The sequence below is a fragment of the Mastigoproctus giganteus genome, chromosome 4 (assembly GCF_048544385.1).
Source record: "Mastigoproctus giganteus isolate SK-2022 chromosome 4, ASM4854438v1, whole genome shotgun sequence".
Classification (NCBI taxonomy): domain Eukaryota; kingdom Metazoa; phylum Arthropoda; class Arachnida; order Uropygi; family Thelyphonidae; genus Mastigoproctus; species Mastigoproctus giganteus.
This window is the reverse complement of record NC_143578.1, coordinates 212,203,885-212,222,710: the sequence shown is the minus strand read 5'-3', so window position 1 is coordinate 212,222,710 and position 18,826 is coordinate 212,203,885. Positions and strand designations below refer to the sequence as shown.

At 37.0% G+C, this 18,826-nt stretch overlaps 1 protein-coding gene across 1 annotated transcript in view; it reads right to left on the bottom strand.

Moving 5' to 3' along the window:
* LOC150087385 (uncharacterized) overlaps positions 1–18,826 on the bottom strand; it is a 124,015-nt gene that overhangs the window by 30,336 nt on the left and 74,853 nt on the right. The window contains exon 9 of the mRNA XM_090372462.1: positions 13,308–13,354. Coding sequence (XP_090228588.1) covers positions 13,308–13,354 — 47 coding nt within the window. The remainder of the gene's footprint in view (positions 1–13,307; positions 13,355–18,826) is intronic.

Below are 18,826 nucleotides of genomic sequence, written 5' to 3'. Positions count from 1 at the left end.
CTATGATAGATATAAGTTGGTCTGTAACCAAGTCACAAAGGAGATTAGGCAGGCAAAGGCAGACTACGAAAAATCCTTGGCAAAGGATGCAAAGAAAAACAGAAAGGAGTTCTTTACATACTTGAACTCGAGAAGGAAAGGGATGAATCAGATTGGTCCACTGGATATTGATGGTTCAACAGTTGAGAATCCTGCTCAGGTGGCTAACAATCTAAACGAGTATTTTGCATCTACATTCACGCATGAGGAGTTATTCAGGAAGGAGAATGATGTAGGTAAAGTAAACATTGGCAGTGAGCTGGATGATTTTGTAATAACTGAGAGGAAAGTGGAGGAGAGATTGTTGAAGATAAACATAAAAAAGGCACCTGGGGTGGATGGGATCTATCCAGTTATAGTAAAAGAAGGCAGCAAAGGAAGTATGCAAACCCCTAGCCATAATTATGAGAGCTTCTTTGGACTCAGGGGAGGTACCCATAGACTGGAGATGTGCAAATGTAACCCCAATTCACAAAGGAGGATCAAAGGCTGACACAAGTAATTATAGACCTGTTAGTTTAACTTCTGTTCCAGGTAAATTAATGGAGGCACTGGTTAAAGAAGCACTGCAGGATCATCTAGACAAGAATTCAGTTATAGCTCAGACGCAGCATGGTTTTGTTAAGGGCAGGTCTTGCCTGACCAATTTGATTGGATACTATGATGTAGTCACAAAAGAACTGGATGCAGGGAATAACTTTGATATTATATATTTGGATCTTAGAAAGGCTTTTGATACTGTTGCACATGGAAGACTGCTGCACAAATTGGAGCAGTGTGGCATTGGAGGCAAATTGCTGCTATGGATAAGGGGATGGTTGAGTGGCAGAAGACAGAGAGTGGTAATCAATGGACACTGCTCAACGTGGACTAATGTTATTAGTGGAGTTCCTCAGGGTTCAGTGTTGTCTCCGTTGTTGTTTTCGGTGTTTATGAATGATATTGATGATGGGATATCAAGTTTAATGTCTAAGTTTGCAGATGATACAAAGGTTGGCAGGGTCGTTAAGGACACTACTGACGCTATGCTGCTGCAACAGGATCTGGAAAGGTTGAACAGATGGGCTGAGAGGTGGCAAATGAAGTTTAACATTGACAAATGTAAAGTACTACATATGGGTAACAGTAACCCCAGAGCAATGTATCAACTCTGCGGTACTACACTGACAGTGGTGGAGAATGAAAAGGACCTGGGGGTAATTGTGCAGGCAGATATGAAGTTCTCTGAGCAGTGCAGACGAGCTGCAAGAGTAGCTCATGGTGTCTTGTCAATGATATACAGGAATTTTTCTAGCAGGGATAAGGAGGTGATTATTCCCTTGTATAAGGCAATGGTTAGGCCACATCTTGAGTACTGTATACAGGTCTGGAGGCCTCATTTCAAGAAGGATGTAGAGCTGCTGGAACGGGTACAGAGAAGGGCAACAAGATTAGTAAATGGAACAAAGGGTTGCTCTTACGAAGAAAGGCTTAAGTTTTGCAAATTACAGAGTCTGGAGACTAGGCACCGATTTGGTGATCTGATAGAGGTGTATAAGGCTTTGAATGGTTTGAGCATGCTCAATGCCAATGGGATTCTTCATCTTGCTCAGAATAATCACCTCAGAGGGCATAAATTCAAATTGAGGAAGGACGGATGTCGGATAGATGTGCGGAAATTTGCCTTTGGCCAGCGGGTGGTTGGTTGGTGGAACCGACTTCCATCACTTGTTGTTGAAGTTGATAGCCTAAACAAATTTAAAGCTCAACTGGACAGGTATTTCGAACGAACGGAGGGGTGAAATGGGAGTGGTGTGTGTTTTTTTTTTATTTTTTTTTTTGGCTGATGCTGAATAAGCTTGCTTTCTTGCATCATATGCCTCTACTAATGCTAATGCTAATGCTAATGACTAGATGTTTCAAGACAAAGGCATTGTGAATATGAGATTCAGCACGTCTAGGGTTGATCAGTTTTCCTGAAAGCCATACTGATGATCTGGAAAGAGATTCTGTTTTCAATTTTGCGTAACAAAAAACGCACATCCTTCTAATTTTCTTGTTGTTTGTGTCAATTTTTGTCATTAGTATATCAGTGTTACCACATTTTGGCTTTTCACATTTCTCTTTCCATTCTATATTTAGCAAATCCGTAACTACCCCTTCCTGAAAGCTTCTTATTTTTATTTGTTTTCGCGTGGCACCCTTGTGTACCATGTACACATTGACAACTGATATTCCGAGTATATATTCTATTGCTAATTTCCTGTACCACTTTACCCCCCCCACTTCTTGGCATTGTGGCATACGAACCCATTTGATCCGACAACTCAATGCCTCTCTTTCCCTTATTATAAGCTAGAACATAAAGTGTTTTTTTTTTTTTTTTTTTGCTTCTTTCCATTTTCCTTTACTGGTGGAGGGTCCATCAACCATTTCTGGTGCATGATTTGTTGTTAGTAGTCTCACATCTCAAGCATCTCGTCACTTTAGAATAATAATTCCATTTTTTTCTTCCTTGGCAATCATCTCCCATCTATTTAGCTTTGAATACATGATTTCTTTGGACATAAATTTTTTATTCGCTTGTAATGTACCAACAACGTGAGTTTTTTTAATGAAGAAACGATAATGGCAGATGGTAGCTGGTATAAAAATTGTCTACGTACAAGGTGTGACCTTCATTTAGAAGTCCTTGCGATAAATCTTCGCAGACCTCTGCAGCTAAACCTATAGATTTCATATAATTTTCAGATTTACCTGAATAGATCTTGCTCGACCAGGTATATCCTTCAGTAGAACATAACTTGAACAGCTTGATTCCATATATGTGTGCTTTATTTGGAATATACTGTCGGAATATCAGCCTGCCCCTGCAAGGAATAAGTTTCGTCAAAGACAAAATCCTCTCCCAGGGAAAAATATTTTCTCATATTTCAGCTGCAAAGCATCTATCAGGTGTTGTATCTTACTGAGCCTGTCCCCTGGAATAGCGGTTTCATTGTTTTAAAAGTGAATGAGGTGCAACAACAATTCAAATCTGTTGCAAGACAATTTTTGTTGCTAAATTATTTTTATAGATAGGTTTGGTTGACCAGTAAGATGCAATACTGCCCAATATTACTAGTCCCATCCACATAAGAAGCCCGAAAAACTTTCTCATCTCATCAGCAGTTGTTGAAACCCACTTTTTTGGACGGGTACTCTGAATTTTCTGTTCGGCATATCTGTTTGTTTCCGTTACAATAAGATTTATTACTTCATCAAAAAATAATGAAAACACCTCAAGATGAGTAATGTTTCTTGATACGTCTATTTGCAGTCCCGATTTGCCTGTAAAATCAAATCTTTTTTGGTGTCCTTCGTATTCAGTCCATTCAATAGCTTCATTTGTTTCAGTCACGTCAATCTCAGATTCTTCGGTCTTTTCAAATTGCTCATCTGTGTTTTCTTCTTCCATCCAGTCTTGAAGCACTTCTTCAATATTTTCTGGTATTTCAGTATCCCCTTCTTCATTTGAAGAAATATCACAGTCAGGATCTTTTACCGAATCATCAGAGTCGAAATCTTTTTCATCTTCAGAACTACTACTAAGATATTCAGCAATTTCTCTTCTTTTAGTAATTTTATTTTAGCTGTTACTTTTTAGATTTTTTTTTTTTTCACAACACATTTCTACAAACTTGCGGAGAAACACAACACAATAATAATGGGGATAATACAGTGCGCTAATGAACTTGTTTTCACAAGTTCGTCAGCGCACTGTATTATCCCATTAGTTTTCACAAGTTCGTTGTCAGTTCTAACAATACCGACAAACTTATTGCAACGTTTGAGAGTTTATTTTATCGCGATTAGTTTTATTGCAGCGCGTGCAATAAACTAATTACAATTTTTATGGCATACATATGAAGGTATGTATGCCATAATAGCATCACACGTATGTGGCCGACATGGCATCTCAAGAAATAAAGTAACCTACTGGGCCACGTTGGCCACAGATATGCGACATATAAAAAAAACTGCATAACACTGACTTTTTGATATTTATTTCTGAATTACTAATCAAATTATTTACTAAATATTTTTTGGCCCCGGAGAGTTTTTTTTCTTAAACTAGCTTGGCAGTCAATGTGTTAATGTAAAGGGTTGGTTGTACGGGAATGAGCAGTGTGTGTGAAGAAGTTGATTTTATACTGTTCTGGAAGGAGGATGAATAGGAGACAGAAGTAGAGATTGTAGCAAACGATTCTGCTGGTGCATTAGCAACTTCTTCAGCTGTAGATAGGTCTTTCCCTTTCCAGTAAAGTACTGCAGAGGGCAGTCGAATGAATTTATCATTTAACACCCGTATTCTTTTCTAGATGAGCCGCTGGCGCCTCCATAGCCAGGTGGACATGAGCAGCAATGCATAGCACACGCTTCTTGATTGCCGACCGGGCTAGCTGAGTGGGCAAAGTACCTGCCCGGCAACCCAAAGGTCGTGGGTTCGATTCCCGCCTCGGGCTTGGATCAAAGTACTGCAAAAACCTTGGGAGGTGCAATATGACCACAGAAGCCGATGCGCCAACAACTACCAAATCAAAAAAAAAAAAAAAAGCTTCTTGATTAGACCGGGGTTTGAGCCCGTGACCATCAAATACGGAAAGGTCAGGGAAAGACCACTGCATATCCCGGGAGCAATATGGCCTTAGTTGCTAATGCTCCTAAAAACCAAATAACAACAACAGATGAGACGTGTGTTGGTGTCTTTGGTGATGGTTGAGGTAAAAGCAATCCACAAATCCCATTTTGCTTTCTGTCTAATTTGTCTTGCTTTAGCTTTAAGTCTTTTATAAGCAATGAGGGTGCTAGTGGTAGGATATTTGCAGAAATTATTCCAAGTGCAGTTTTTCTCCTGTTTGGCATTAAAGCAATATGTATTCCACCAGTGATTTCGGTAGTGCAATATGTCTGATTTTGGAATGGAGGCATTAGCCGCAGTCAAAATCTGATTGGTTATGTAAGTAGTTCATCATCAATAGGCTGTTTTTGAATGTAAAGTCAGTCTAGAAGTATTTGGGCAGGATAGCTATCCCAATTTGCCTTTTTAAACTTTCAAGTGAATCGTTGGTCAGGATTTGGGGTTACCTGTTTGTAATGAGCAAATAATTGGAAAGCAATCACAGTTAAAGAGTTCAGTTAATACCAACCATGTCATTATTGGAAAGATGCATGGTGAACAAATTGACAAGTCAGCTGCAGAAGTAGATCCTGTAGGTAGGGGATTCAGAGTTAAATAAATTAAAATCATTATTATTCATAAATTCCTCAATCAATTTGCCTCCTGTGTCCATTGTAGTGGACTCCCACAATGGTTGGTGTCCATTAAAGACAAATTGGAGTTAGGAGTTGTGTAACGAGATTGTCGAGTTCTGAATAGGGAAGTGGTAGAGATGGTGGAATATAAACGGAAACAATGGTAACTGAAGTACCAACTACAATACGAGCGCCACAGCTTCCAGGGTGATTCTTAACTGTTGTTATTTGGTTTTCAGGAGCATTAGCAACTAAGGCCATATTGCTCTGGGGATATGCAGTGGTCATTCCCTGACCTTTCCGCATCCTCTGTATTTGGTGGTCACGGGCTCGAATCCCGGTCTAATCAAGAAGTGTGTGCTACGCACTGCCGCTCCCGCCCACCTGGCTACGGAGGCGCCTGGTTCTTAATTGAATCAGCCTGGATGGAATGTTAACGTTAACAAGAATAGCTCCTCCTCTATGGGAAGAAGACCCTGAGCTCCTATCTTGTTTGTATATCATATAATTTGAGAATTTTGTGAAACTTGACAAGAATGTTTCCTTTAAGTATATACCTAGATCATATAGTATGAACCAGACTTGTAATGCTCAATACGTTCTACGTTGATATCAATATTTGTAAAATAATAAGAGAAGTTTACCTCAATAAAGTATGTAGAGCACTTCCGTATGATACTCTCCAGAAATTAAAATGAAAAACTTACATTAGAGTAACAAATAATTAAAAATTAATTTAACATAAAAAACACAATTTTTAATTATTTGTTACTCTAATGTAAGTTTTTCGTTTTAATTTCTGGAGAGTATCATACGGAAGTGCTCTACATACTATATTGAGGTAAACTTCTCGTATTATTTTAAAAACACCTAGATTATGCATGTTTTTTTTAAGTCATCAGAACAACTGCTTAGTCCTCTACAGTTCCACTGTATGATGTTATGCATTATTTAGGTTTAGCTGAAGATAATTCATCTGACTGGGTTTTGTATGCAGGGCATTTTTTCCAGTCTTTTTTTTTGGGAATATGGGGCATCTAGTAAACATCTGTCGTTGGCAGGAAGTTCTAGGATGGGTTCCTACGGTCTTTAGTAGATTATTTCAGTGTCATGCGAGACTGTTGGAGTTCAGTTGGGATACTAAAACTGGAGTGTTAGTGGCATCGCTGGTTTTAATTTTAGAACTATCTTTTCCAGTGGTTGATAAAGTTGCTTTGACCCAGTCAGCTAGTGAGGTTTTGGGTGGCATCGACACAACTGTTTGAATAGCAGTTGAAAGATAGCTTCAGGTGCAAGATACACAGAATTAACTAGGCATGGCCATCATAATTTGTATGAGTGCCACAGGATACGCGACTTTATGTTCTACTTTGTATTTTTGGATTTTCCTTTACAGTTGCGACAAATGGGAGTTGAGGCTGAACAATCTGCTTGCATATGATCCTTTGATCCACAAATAGGACAGATAGTGTCACCTCTGCATGCCTGCTGAGAATAGCTAGCTTTTACTGTGAATGGCAAATCAGGAGTGCTGAAAGTTAAAATGATGGATTGAGATTTCCATCTTTTTTAGTCATTATTCGTTTCACACTGATTACTTTTTGATTGCTAAGTTCCTAAACTAATACCTCCCGAGACACTGTAAGTATGTCCCATTTTGTGATGATGCCTTTCAATGAATTTGAGGTATTGTGGGGAGTAATAGACACCGGCAACCCACCAAACGTTGTTGTCTTTAATAGCCACTCAGAATGTTTGGATGTGGCTGTTTCAACCAGGAGGTCTCCAGATTGTAGTGACTTCACCATTTTTGGTGATCCAGCAATACAGTACAAATATTTTTGGATCATAAATGGCGATAACTTGCCCATAGGCTGGGTGGACAGAGAGTATATCACCAGAAAGTTAGGTATGTCAGGATGCTGTGCTTCTCTTTGAAGCCTTTTAGGTTGATTAAAGGTTTCCTTACAATTCGTAATAATACATTAAAATATAATTATTTGAAACATAAGAAAAATTTTCTAAACGAACAAGAACTGTCGCAGTGAAAAAAACACTCTACAAATAGCTCAGAGAATCACTTGATCACAATAACACTCGGCACCCAGGGCCTTTTTTTGGCTGTATAAGTCTGTGTTCTTGCATCATTTGCCACTACTAATACTAATTCACTATATTCACACTATATACACTGAATATACTTCCTTTTCCTTATCAATACTTGATAAGAGAAAAGGAAAAGTCAGCTCAATGCCAAATTTTCAGTGTATGGTTTATTAGTGCTCAAGAAGATTTTAGAATCAGTTCTGCTTCAATAGCTCCAAGTTCCTTCCCAACCATACAGTTTCACACTGAGGATTACACAAGAAAAACTCTGACACAAAATTTTAGTGTTTCACCAGTCTTTGTGAAGGTTATAGACCCAATTCTGATTGTACAGCAATCCCACCCCCCCCACCAAATTTATTCAAAATCACAAATTTATCAGTTATTTATTTTCGCCCTTACCAGAATATTTATCGGAAAATTCAAGATGCAAAATTTACAAACTATATATGCCAATCAGAATTGAATTAGCTAAAGAAATATGTGTTATTGACTTTATTATTATCAACCGAGCAACTAAGTCATTATGAAATATTGATGGACAACTTTCATCCTGAAGCAGCAGTTTAAAAATACTTTGGGAAGAGTGTGGCAAGGAACTTCCAGAAATAGCTAAAGTAAGACACTACAATCTGGAGACCTCCTGGTTGAAACAGCCACATCCAAACATTCTGAGTGGCTATTAAAGACAATGACATTTGGTGGGTTGCCAGTGTCTATTACTCCAACGAAAAACTGCGTGCATTTATTCCATCAATCATTAGTGGTTGCAAGTTGTGAATTTATTTTGTTTCTTACAGTATTTATGTAAATGAAAGTGATTTTTGCTTCATTGATGCTAAACATCTGAAAAATTTACGAATTGTTAAAAGTTTATGGGGCCTCTCAATATCAGAGGGACAAGTTCTTGAGTGGCAAAAATCGTTTTATGAAGGAAGAGAGAATGATGATCCTACAGTTGGCTACAACAACTGTCTAATAAGCTCATGAAAATGTGTTGAAAATGAGCAGGAACATGTTTATACCAGAACTTATTTGTGATCGATGTAAGGAGTGCACCGATCTTAAATTACAATTTGGTGCACCGATGGAACAATTTGAGTCACTGAAAAAACGGGTGCGTGCCCTCGAGAATAATGCATCTGGGAGCTCGTCAGGGACTCAAGACTCCAGCAATCTACCAAGTGATGCACTCCCGATTCGGGCCTCAAAACAGAAAAACCAAGTGCAAACTACTCTGGTTAAAAAGGACATTGTTTTATTAGGAGACTCCATTGTCAGGGAAACGGGGAATATTTTTTGTAATAAGGATAGGTGGAGGAAAACCAGGGTATGTCTGCCGGAAGCAACTATTGATAATGTCACCAACAGATTGTCAGATTTTAAAGGGGGGTAAAGAGAATATTATTATTCATGTGGGGACTAATGATATTAAACGTACACGATCTGACGATTTGTTGGAAAAATACAGGACCACGCTGAGGAAAAGTCACGAGCCAGGCCACAATGTCTGTGTATCTGCAATTCTGCCCACACACGATAGGAGGGATTATATGTTAAAAGCCTTGTGGATTAACTCAAGACTTGAATGCCTCTGCAAGGCTTTAGGGGGGAAATTTCTATCAACATGGCCCACACTTGTAGGTAGAAGGAATTTGTTTTGTAGAGACTGGATATACTTAAACAAAGGTGTTGAAAATGTTTTTGCCAGTATTACTGAGGATACCTTAAAGGTTCAGGGAAACTACTAGTTAAGGGGGGATATGGGTAATACTGACACGTGTTTATCTCATAATATTGGTCAAAGTAACTCTTGCACATACCTCAAGAGTTCTTATCTGTTACCCCAACTGAACATATCATCTAGATGTTCTGGGGGCCGAAACGTTTCAAGTGAGCGGGTAGCTAATGCCAGGGAAGCGAGCCTAAAAAACTTCAAGGGTTGTGTTAGGGTTGTTAAATATACAAGAACAGTAAATCTTAATTGTTTATACAGTAACGGTAGAAGTGTCGTCAATAAAATGAGCGAATTTGAACTGCGTTAAAACAAGTAACGTGGACATAATAGGGCTTACAGAGACGTAATACATAATAGGGCTTACAGAGCCACCCGGAAATTGGGGATGATGAGTTTAATACGGCTTGTATAATGTATTTAGGAAGGATAGGGTAGATAGAAGGGGTTGAGGGGTAATGCTTCTTATCAGAAGCAGCCTGAGTGCGACGATAACTTTCCCGGATTCAGACGTCTCACATGCTAGTATAGAATCTGTATGGTGTGAGATAGTTGGAAACAAAGGTATAATGCGAGTAGGAGTAATCTACAGACCAGGTGATTGTAAAGATTATGACGAAAGCCTCTACATGCAAATGGAATGGGCAAGTAAGCGTCAATGTCTCATTATGGGCGATTTCAACTTGCCTCTAATTGATTGGAATAAATGGGAAGGAAACTCGACATGGGGAACAAAATTTTTAAATCAACTAGTTGACTCTTATTTGTATCGACATGTCAGGGAAAGTACTAGAGAAAAGAATATCCTAGACCTCATCATCACCCATGAATCAGATGACATAACAGAGCTGACAGTAGAGGAACCAGTAGCAGGAAGTGATCACGGAGTTCTACGGTGGACGATGAAGAGAGAGGTAGCAGTAGTAAAAGGCAAAGGAATGGGTTTTAATTTCAGAAAAGGAAATTACGATGCCTTAAGGTACTACATGGCCTCTATTAACTGGATAGATATCGCATAGAGAATGAATACAATTGAATTGTAGTATGCTTTTAAAACATTAATCACAGATACCTTGAATGCGTATTTACCATTAAAAAAATACTCCACGAGGAGGGTTCCAAGTTGGATGAATAGCGAAATTGACACATTACTTGAGCAGAAAAAGTGGCATGGAAAGGTTACAGAGCAATAAAAAGTACTGAAGCCTATAACAGCTACAAGATGATCTGTAATAGAGCCACAGAAAAGGTTCGACAGGCAAAGGCAGTTTATGAGAAATCACTAGCAAACAGAGCAAAGAAAGGGGGGGGGATAGGGAAGTCTTCACATATATAAATGCTAAGAAAGGCAGGACAAGCCAGATCGGACCTTTATGTAAGGGAAAGGGGACAGTATTAAATACACCAGATGCCGTTGCAGATTAACTCAACAGTTATTTTGCATCGATATTTACAAATGAAAAACCTTTTATGGCAATGGGAAATTGTGGGAGCGAAGTTGAAAAATATGTTATTAATGATATTGAAATTTTGCAAGATTATTTAATGAAAAAACTTTCGAGCCTACAGGCCAGTAAGGCTCCTGGAGTTGATGGAATATACCCTATAATCTTAAGGGAGGCAGCAAGTGAGTGCACTGAACCATTGAGGCTAATTATGCGAGCATCACTAGACTCTGGGGAGATTCCCTTGGATTGGAAAAGTGCCAATGTATCTCCCATACATAAGGGTGGCTCTAAGAGTGAAGTGGGAAATTATCGACCTGTCAGTCTGACTTCAGTGGTAGGGAAAATCATGGGGGCAATGATCAAGGGTGGAATTCAGGATCAGTTGGATCGAACTGAAATTCTCAAGGATACTCAGCATGGTTTTGTAAAGGGAAAATCCTGTTTAACAAATCTGGTTCGTTATTTTGAAAGGGTCACTCATGAGCTGGATTTAGGGAATAATTTCAACATTGTTTATTTAGATTTCAGCAACGCTTTTGACTCAGTCCCACATGAGCAGTTGCTTTATAAGCTGGAACAGGTTGGAATCACTATGAAAATCCTTAGATGGATAAAAGGATGGCTTCAGGGCAGGAGGCAGAGGGTTGTGATAAATGGCTATTCCTCAGATTGGGTTGATGTAAGAAGTGGGGTTCCCCAAGGATCAGTATTAGGTCCACTGCTGTTTTTAATTTTCATAAACGATATTGATGAAGGGATAGAGGGCGTGATGTCTAAATTTGCAGATGATGTTAAAATTGGTAGAGTAGTTAATGATCACTGTCAAGCTGAGCTTCTTCAGAGAGACCTAGATAGACTTCAGGAATGGTCAGAAAAATGGCAGCTATGCTTTAATCCAACAAAGTGTAAGATATTACACTTAGGAAACAGTAATCCCAAAATAACTTATTCACTTGGTGGAGTTCAACTAAACCCAGTTGAACCCTTTCCTAAACCCAGGAGGAAAGGGACTTGGGTGTTATGATACGGTCAGACATGAAATTCTCTGAGCATTGTAAACAGGTTGCAAGGAAGGCCGTGGTGTCATATCGATGATCTATCGAACTTTTGCAAGTAGAGATAGGGACATGATAATTCCATTATATAAGGCTTTTGTTAGACCACACTTGGAATACTGTCTTCAAGTATGGAGACTGCACATAAAGAAAGACATTGAGCTTCTTGAAAGGGTGCAAAGATGGGTAATTCGCCTGGTGAGATCGGCAAAAGGGTATCCTTATGAAGAAAGACTTCGAATACTTGGGTTCCAGAGTTTGGAAACTTGACACCTTAGAGGAGATTTGATTGAGGTGTTTAAGGCTCTGAGAGGCATCAGTAAAATGAATGAGGGCAAAATTTTCAAGATTATAAATGATGCTAGAACTAGGGGACATAAATTCAAGTTACAGGGGGAAATGTTTAGATTGGACTGCAGGAAGTTTTATTTTAGCCAGCGAGTTATAAATTACTGGAATAAGTTGCCTACATGGGTGGTAGAGGCTGACAGTTTGGGGAAATTATAAGGTCACTTGGATAGTACCTTCGGGTAGGGAAGTGCATAGGATGATAGGTTTAATTTCCTTTTCTTTTATTAATTATTATTATTTTTTTTATCATTGTTTTATTCGGAGTTTTTTTTTTTTTTTTGGCTGGTGCAGCATAGGCTTTCTTGCACCATGCGGCCATTACGAATACTAATACTATTAAAGCAACAGCATTGATAGTTCAAATAAAAGTAATGCCAATCATATTTTTGACCATGTTTTAGCTTTAACCCTTAAACAGGTCCGTGTAAAGGTAGTGCCAGAAAACTTGGCTCATGATAAATGCCAGGCAAGAATAGGCGTGCAATGGCCTTCTGGAAAAAAAAAATTCATGTAGCACCAAATTTTATAGATAATGTCATCCGAGGAAATGAAGAAATGAAAAAGAGGAAATAGTGGAAGACGGCAAGTTTTCCAAATTGAAAAAAGTAAGGATGAGAAAATTAAAATTGTTTAATTGTTTTTCCCCACAACAACTATGCAATTCATGTACTATTGCTACAGATGTGTAAATCTAGCATGGTTTGTAAATGCTCATTGTTGTTTCTTTTTGTTGATTTTATAATTAAAATTTTTTATAACACTTTAATATAATACCTAATGAAACACTTTTTTTTTTATACTTCATCAATCAGTTTTTTGAGAAAAAAAGGCAAGAAATAGTTTAAATTGGGAAACTAATTTCTTCTTAACTTTGACAATATACTGTATATGATCAGAAATATCATTAGAAACAGCAATTTTGTTATTAAAAAAAAAAAAAAAAAAAAGTTACAATCAACTGTACAGCCAAATCTGGGGGAAGTAAGTGGGTGACAAAAAGAAGGAAACTGGAATTGAATGTAAAATTAGCATAGCAGTGGGTGCCATAAAGATTTTTCCTTTTAACAGTCAAACTTTTCCAATTAAAAAATAATTAATGATGGACACCAAAAATGAATATTTTACTGGAGGAATACTAAAATTCATACTGGTGTAATTCTAGTATATATTTAAAATTACAAGTTCTACTGTTTTTTAACTAGTGTATTAAAATACACAATACGAAACAATCTTATTATTTAATTCAATGCTTAAATAAAATGAAAAGTAAGTTATATTTATCATATGAATTTTACTTACCACCTTCTTTTGCCTAGAAGCTGTTCTGCTGTTCCTTACTGAAGTATCTGTTATGTAAAGAAAACAATGATTTGGTTCACAACTGAAAAGTACTTCAATATTATTATTAGTAATAGGTGAACATCTTATGACAGAGTTAATTTAGAACAAGGGAAATATATAATAAAAATTAATAAAGAAACAGGGTAGTATTTCAACACAGGCATTGAATTAATTTGAGAAAATATTGCAGAGTAATGTTATGTTTTTCTGTTTTCATTAGAGCATAAGCCCAAGTTGTCACTATCAATGGATACACATGTCCCCAAACAGTCAAAACAGAAAAACACAATGCAGTGTTCCATTATATTTATAAATAAATAAAAATTCTGTAAACTGACTACAGTTTAAGGGTACTATGCTTTATGTGCATAACCGTTTACCTCAGGGGAGCAGGATATGTACAAGAGGGTATTTAAAAAATAAGGCACAGATGGGTCGTAGCAGGAAACAGATGTGAAATAGAAAACATCTCTACTTTTTTAAAATTTATTTTAACTAAACAAGCACCTCCATATGCGTTCAGGTGCAAGTGACATCAATACAAATATGGCAGCAATGAAAGAAATGTGGCTAAATGATGAGATCAAAAACGCTACCCAGTTTTTGAATTGTCTCACACTGGATAAAGTAAAGGATGTTTTTCAAAGTAGACCAGGACCGCTGTTAAAATTCACATCTCTTTTTAACAATGCCATGCAAGCTTAGCAATGGCTCAAATACTATGGGTGGGAAGTTTCAGCATACTGACCACAGTAACTGACTTTGTTCTCTTTTCAATGAAAAAAAAGAGCAATCATCTCTTTTCAATGAAACAGAGCAATTGGGCAGGAAAGAAATTTTCAACAGATAGTAATGTTACACAGGTAGCAATGGTCTGGTTTACCCAGTCGCTCACTCAACCACCAGTAGGACTAGTGGCTAAACTATGATAAAAAGTATACTGAAAAATAATGTTATAATGATATGAGCCCTACTGTATTCCTACATTGAAAAATTATCTGACAGAAAGCTGCTGTGTTACCTATCATTTACTAAGGTGGACTCGCCGTAGTAAATCATAATGCTTCAGGATGCCTGGAAATATTTAAACCTATTTACTTTTTATATTAAAGAACTACTGTATACGGAAATAAATAATAATAATAAAAACAAGAATCAAAAGTTATATTTTTTAATTGCAGATTGGTATCTATTTTTTAACTCTTAAGTTTTAAATCAAAAAATTAAATCAATTTAGTAACAAAAAGATTAGATGCAATACTCCATTCAGAGATGATATGAAATATACTGGATGCTCTGCAAAATGATACAGTCAACCAGGAGGTTGATAATCAGGTGATTTAAAGTGGAAAACATCACATGATTGACATGTAACCCCATTCTCAAACATTATAAGAGTATTTAAATTTATGCAAATAGTTGTTGAGATGTGGGTGAATGAAAAGGAATTCATAAATGTTTTCAATTTCGTTTAATAGAGCAGTGACAGTAATTATTGGATAAATACTGCCAAGTCTTCACTGTTTACTTATGCTAAGAAGAAATGTTTAAAATGACTACTATTGTCCATTAAACTATTAATTTATCTCAAGTTACTGTCACCTACTATAATTGTCTACTTGCATATGTAATATTTTTGACCCAGAATCATCTAATTAGCACACTCTTCTGAAGTTTGGCTATTATTTTGTGGAATAATCTGCATATTACTTTTTTTTTTTTTTTGATTTGGTAGTTGTTGGCGCATCGGCTTCTGTGGCCATATTGCACCTTCCAAGGTTTTTGCAGTACTTTGATCCAAGCCCAAGGCGGGAATCGAACCCGCGACCTTTGGGTTGCCGGGCAGGTACTTTACCCACTGGGCTAGCCCGGTCGGCTCATATTACTTGTATACTTATACCCATCAGTATAAGGTTCCACAGCCAATGAATTCAGATATTACTGTGAGAAATTAGATTCTAATCATATTCATTAAAACTGCATTCAGAGAACAGTTCTTCCAACCCACTTACCTCTTTACTATCCAACACAACTTCCCATTGTTCAACAGTAGAAGGTTAATAAATAATAAGAGGAAAAATTAAAATTCTCACTGCATTATGCCAAACAACAGATTAGTCCTATAATAATATAATACATATATAAAGTACCAATACTGCAAAATGCTTTTATTAATACTTGGAAATTCATTTTATCACAAAACATGACTGTCACATAAAAGTGTTATGTGACAGTCATGTTTTGATGTTTTGAGTCAAGATATGATGCAAATTAAAATGAAAGTAAAACAATGGGCTAACAAGATAAGCAGGAATTCGTTTTCATTAAAATCATGCAAATTTGCATTTGTACTGACAGTTATGAAATTTGAAATGACTTTCTGCAATCATTTAAAAACAAGACTGAATTTAATATAGGATTGTTGGGATTATATATTTTACTGCATCTCTGAAGTCTGGCTATTGTTTTGTTGGAATAAACCATATATTGTGTTCTTATATTTACCTACAAGGTTCCACAGCCAATGAACTCATCTATCACTTCAGGAAATAATTCACAATTCTAGTATACAATGCAAATAGCTGAAATCAAGTAAAAATTGGATGTCATATTGCATTCAATTTAGATTACAGGGTGATCTTTGCTACTAATAAAGACCAAGGGCCCAGTTTTCAACCACCAAGGCTTGGGTTTATGTTCAACTTAGAGACAAACACCATTATTTATAGTTCTATCTAAGTTGCTAACATCTTTTTAAACTGTGGAGCATCACTAGAAAAGGTAAAAGTGCTGTTCAGTCAGCTGTTTCAAAGCTTACTAGTTTCTCATCAGCTGGTAGGTAGTTTCTCTATTAGCAAACTTATGCTGCTCTGTCAATAATGTATTTAGTCTAAGAACAGCCAAGACACATACATAAACAAAACTCTCATTTAGGCTCAAAACAATTGTATATGTACCTTTAACACCAAAACTTGGGACATGTTTACTATACACAATAACACAATATACGGTTTCAGGGTTATATTTCAATGTGGTAGTTGAGAACAAACAAAATTCATGTTTTATACAGTTAGTCCCCGAGTTACATAACTTCGCGCTTACGTACATTTTTTTGGTAAAATTGTAAAGATACTTTCTGTGTAATTTTTAAGGTAAAGTCGAATGAAGGAACAGTAAGTTTTCATTTTCACTCCCATACAAACTATGTTGGATAATAACCTGTGGCATAACTAGAATCTAGGTAAATAACTGGAGTTAACATTTCATTTTCTGCTTTAAATATTCTGAAGAAATATTCGACAACACGCGTTCGGGACGGGTGAACTACGCTGAAGCACTTCAGAGAAACCCCCGCAACGTTCAAGCCACATGGACTGTGGTCCCATCGGCTATTTCGTCGGAGAATTACACTCTAGCCCTTCGTCTCTACATCCTTTCCTTTCTTTCTTTCTAGATTGTACAGTCAGTACAGTTTTGTTAGTGAGTGAAGTGGGAGCTTTTGTTTGCATTTTGTATGTAACATTTGTTACACATCGGGTTATTGTGGTGAAGTTGAAATTCACATTGTTCAATCATTTTCAACGACTTCGGGTCAAACCATCATCGTGTATCTTAGGCAGCACCGTGATAACAGTAATTTTGACTGTTATCATGGTGCTGCCTAAGAGAATAAGTGAAAGCAGTACTACTTCACTGCTGTCCCAAGACAAACAGACTTTCTTCTTAACTATCTTTCTTCACTCTTCTGAGGATATTATGTGGTTTTTTGTAATTTTGGCATATCAGGGATATAGCAGCAATACTTTATTAGCCATTTCTGAGTCACGTAAAACTCAACTTACGTAAGGAGTCCTGAAATGTATCTTACACGTGTCAGGGACCAGTGCTGAATTAATCAATAAGCAAAATAAGCACATGCTTAGGGCACCACAGTTTTTTCCCTGGCTATCATGGTAACTTTAACTATTTCACTGCAACATGCTACTTTAGTTGATTTTTTGTAACTATTCTTATCTGCCGTGTTCGACTTTTCTCCGCATTGTTAAAAAAAGTTTTCTTCCAAAAAAATCACTCTTGTCATGATACTGAAGATTAGACAAAACCCACTCTGAATTAGTGTATTTATTATAAATTTAAAATAGTAGCTTTTGCGAGTTTCATGTGTATTTTTTTACATTTATTCTTTTGTAATTTTCAAACCCAAGATGAAATGTGTTTCAATTAAGTGGTGCAAAAAAAAAAAAAAAAAAACTGGCTAAAAATAATCAACAAAAGGCTTTGGATTTAGTGGCCAAGACTGGAAAGCTGACTAATTTCTTCACAGAAGTTACACATGATCTTCCAAATCAAAACAGATCCCCACCATCAAAAGCTACTTGTACTGTATCTGACTACGACAAGATTGAAGCTGAACAAAGCTCCACATCTATCAGTATTCTTAGTCAACTTCAAGATCAGAACATCATGATGATGTTGAGGTGTCACAGGCTGGCTTAAGTGGCATGAGTCTCACTACTGATCACACTTTGCCAGTAAATTCTCTCGATATGTCCAGTGTAAATGTTGAGGCAAATTGCTCTACAAACTGTCTAAAGTTGAAAAGATTGCTGAAAATGAAAACCTACTGGACCAAGGTGAAATGATTCAGTTTGCAAAAGATGAAGTAAATAAAGCAAAAGATACAGGGTTGCGGCGAGATTTTTTTGCTGATGATGTGGCTTATTGGATTGCTTGTGGACACATGACTGTCAACACCACAATGAGCCACATGACAAAATCTTGCTGAACTTTCAAAAGTGGCAAACAAACAAGATACTGCTCACAAAAACATTTCTTTGGGGTAAAAGCCAATGGCAAGCAATATAAGAAAGAGTGGTTATTGTATCACCATCAATAAGATCAGTTTACTGCTCTGTTTATAAACCTTTTTGCTCTTAAATGTTCCTCGTATTTCGTTGAAAGAGAAGAGTTCAGTAACTGGCGAAATGCTAGTGTAATTGCTCATCATGAAAGAAGCACTACTCAACAAGACTCTATGCTAACATAATTAACTTGCAGGTTTGGGCTTAGGCCAAGAGTTGGAAAAAAAAAATTAAAGAGTGAAATTACTGGGAACATGTTTTGAGTGTGTAATAGCTGTTATTCGTATGTTAGCTGAACATGGCCTAGTTTTTTGAGGACCAAATGAAAATTTTGGTTTGCTGCAGAATGGGCATTTTTTATGGCTGCTTGAGCTCATAAGTCAGTTTGTTCCATTTTTAGCAGGGCACATTTTGAAATATGGAAATTCTGGAAAAGGAAATCCTTATCTGTCCAAAACCACCTGTGAGGAGCTCATTGTACTAATGGCTCAGAAGGTCCACGAGTTCACTGTTGATGAAGTAAATTCTTCTGGTTATTTTATCATGTCAGTTGATTCAACATCAGATCTATATAGATCAGTTAAGTGTTGTACTTCGATACTTAAAAAATGGGCA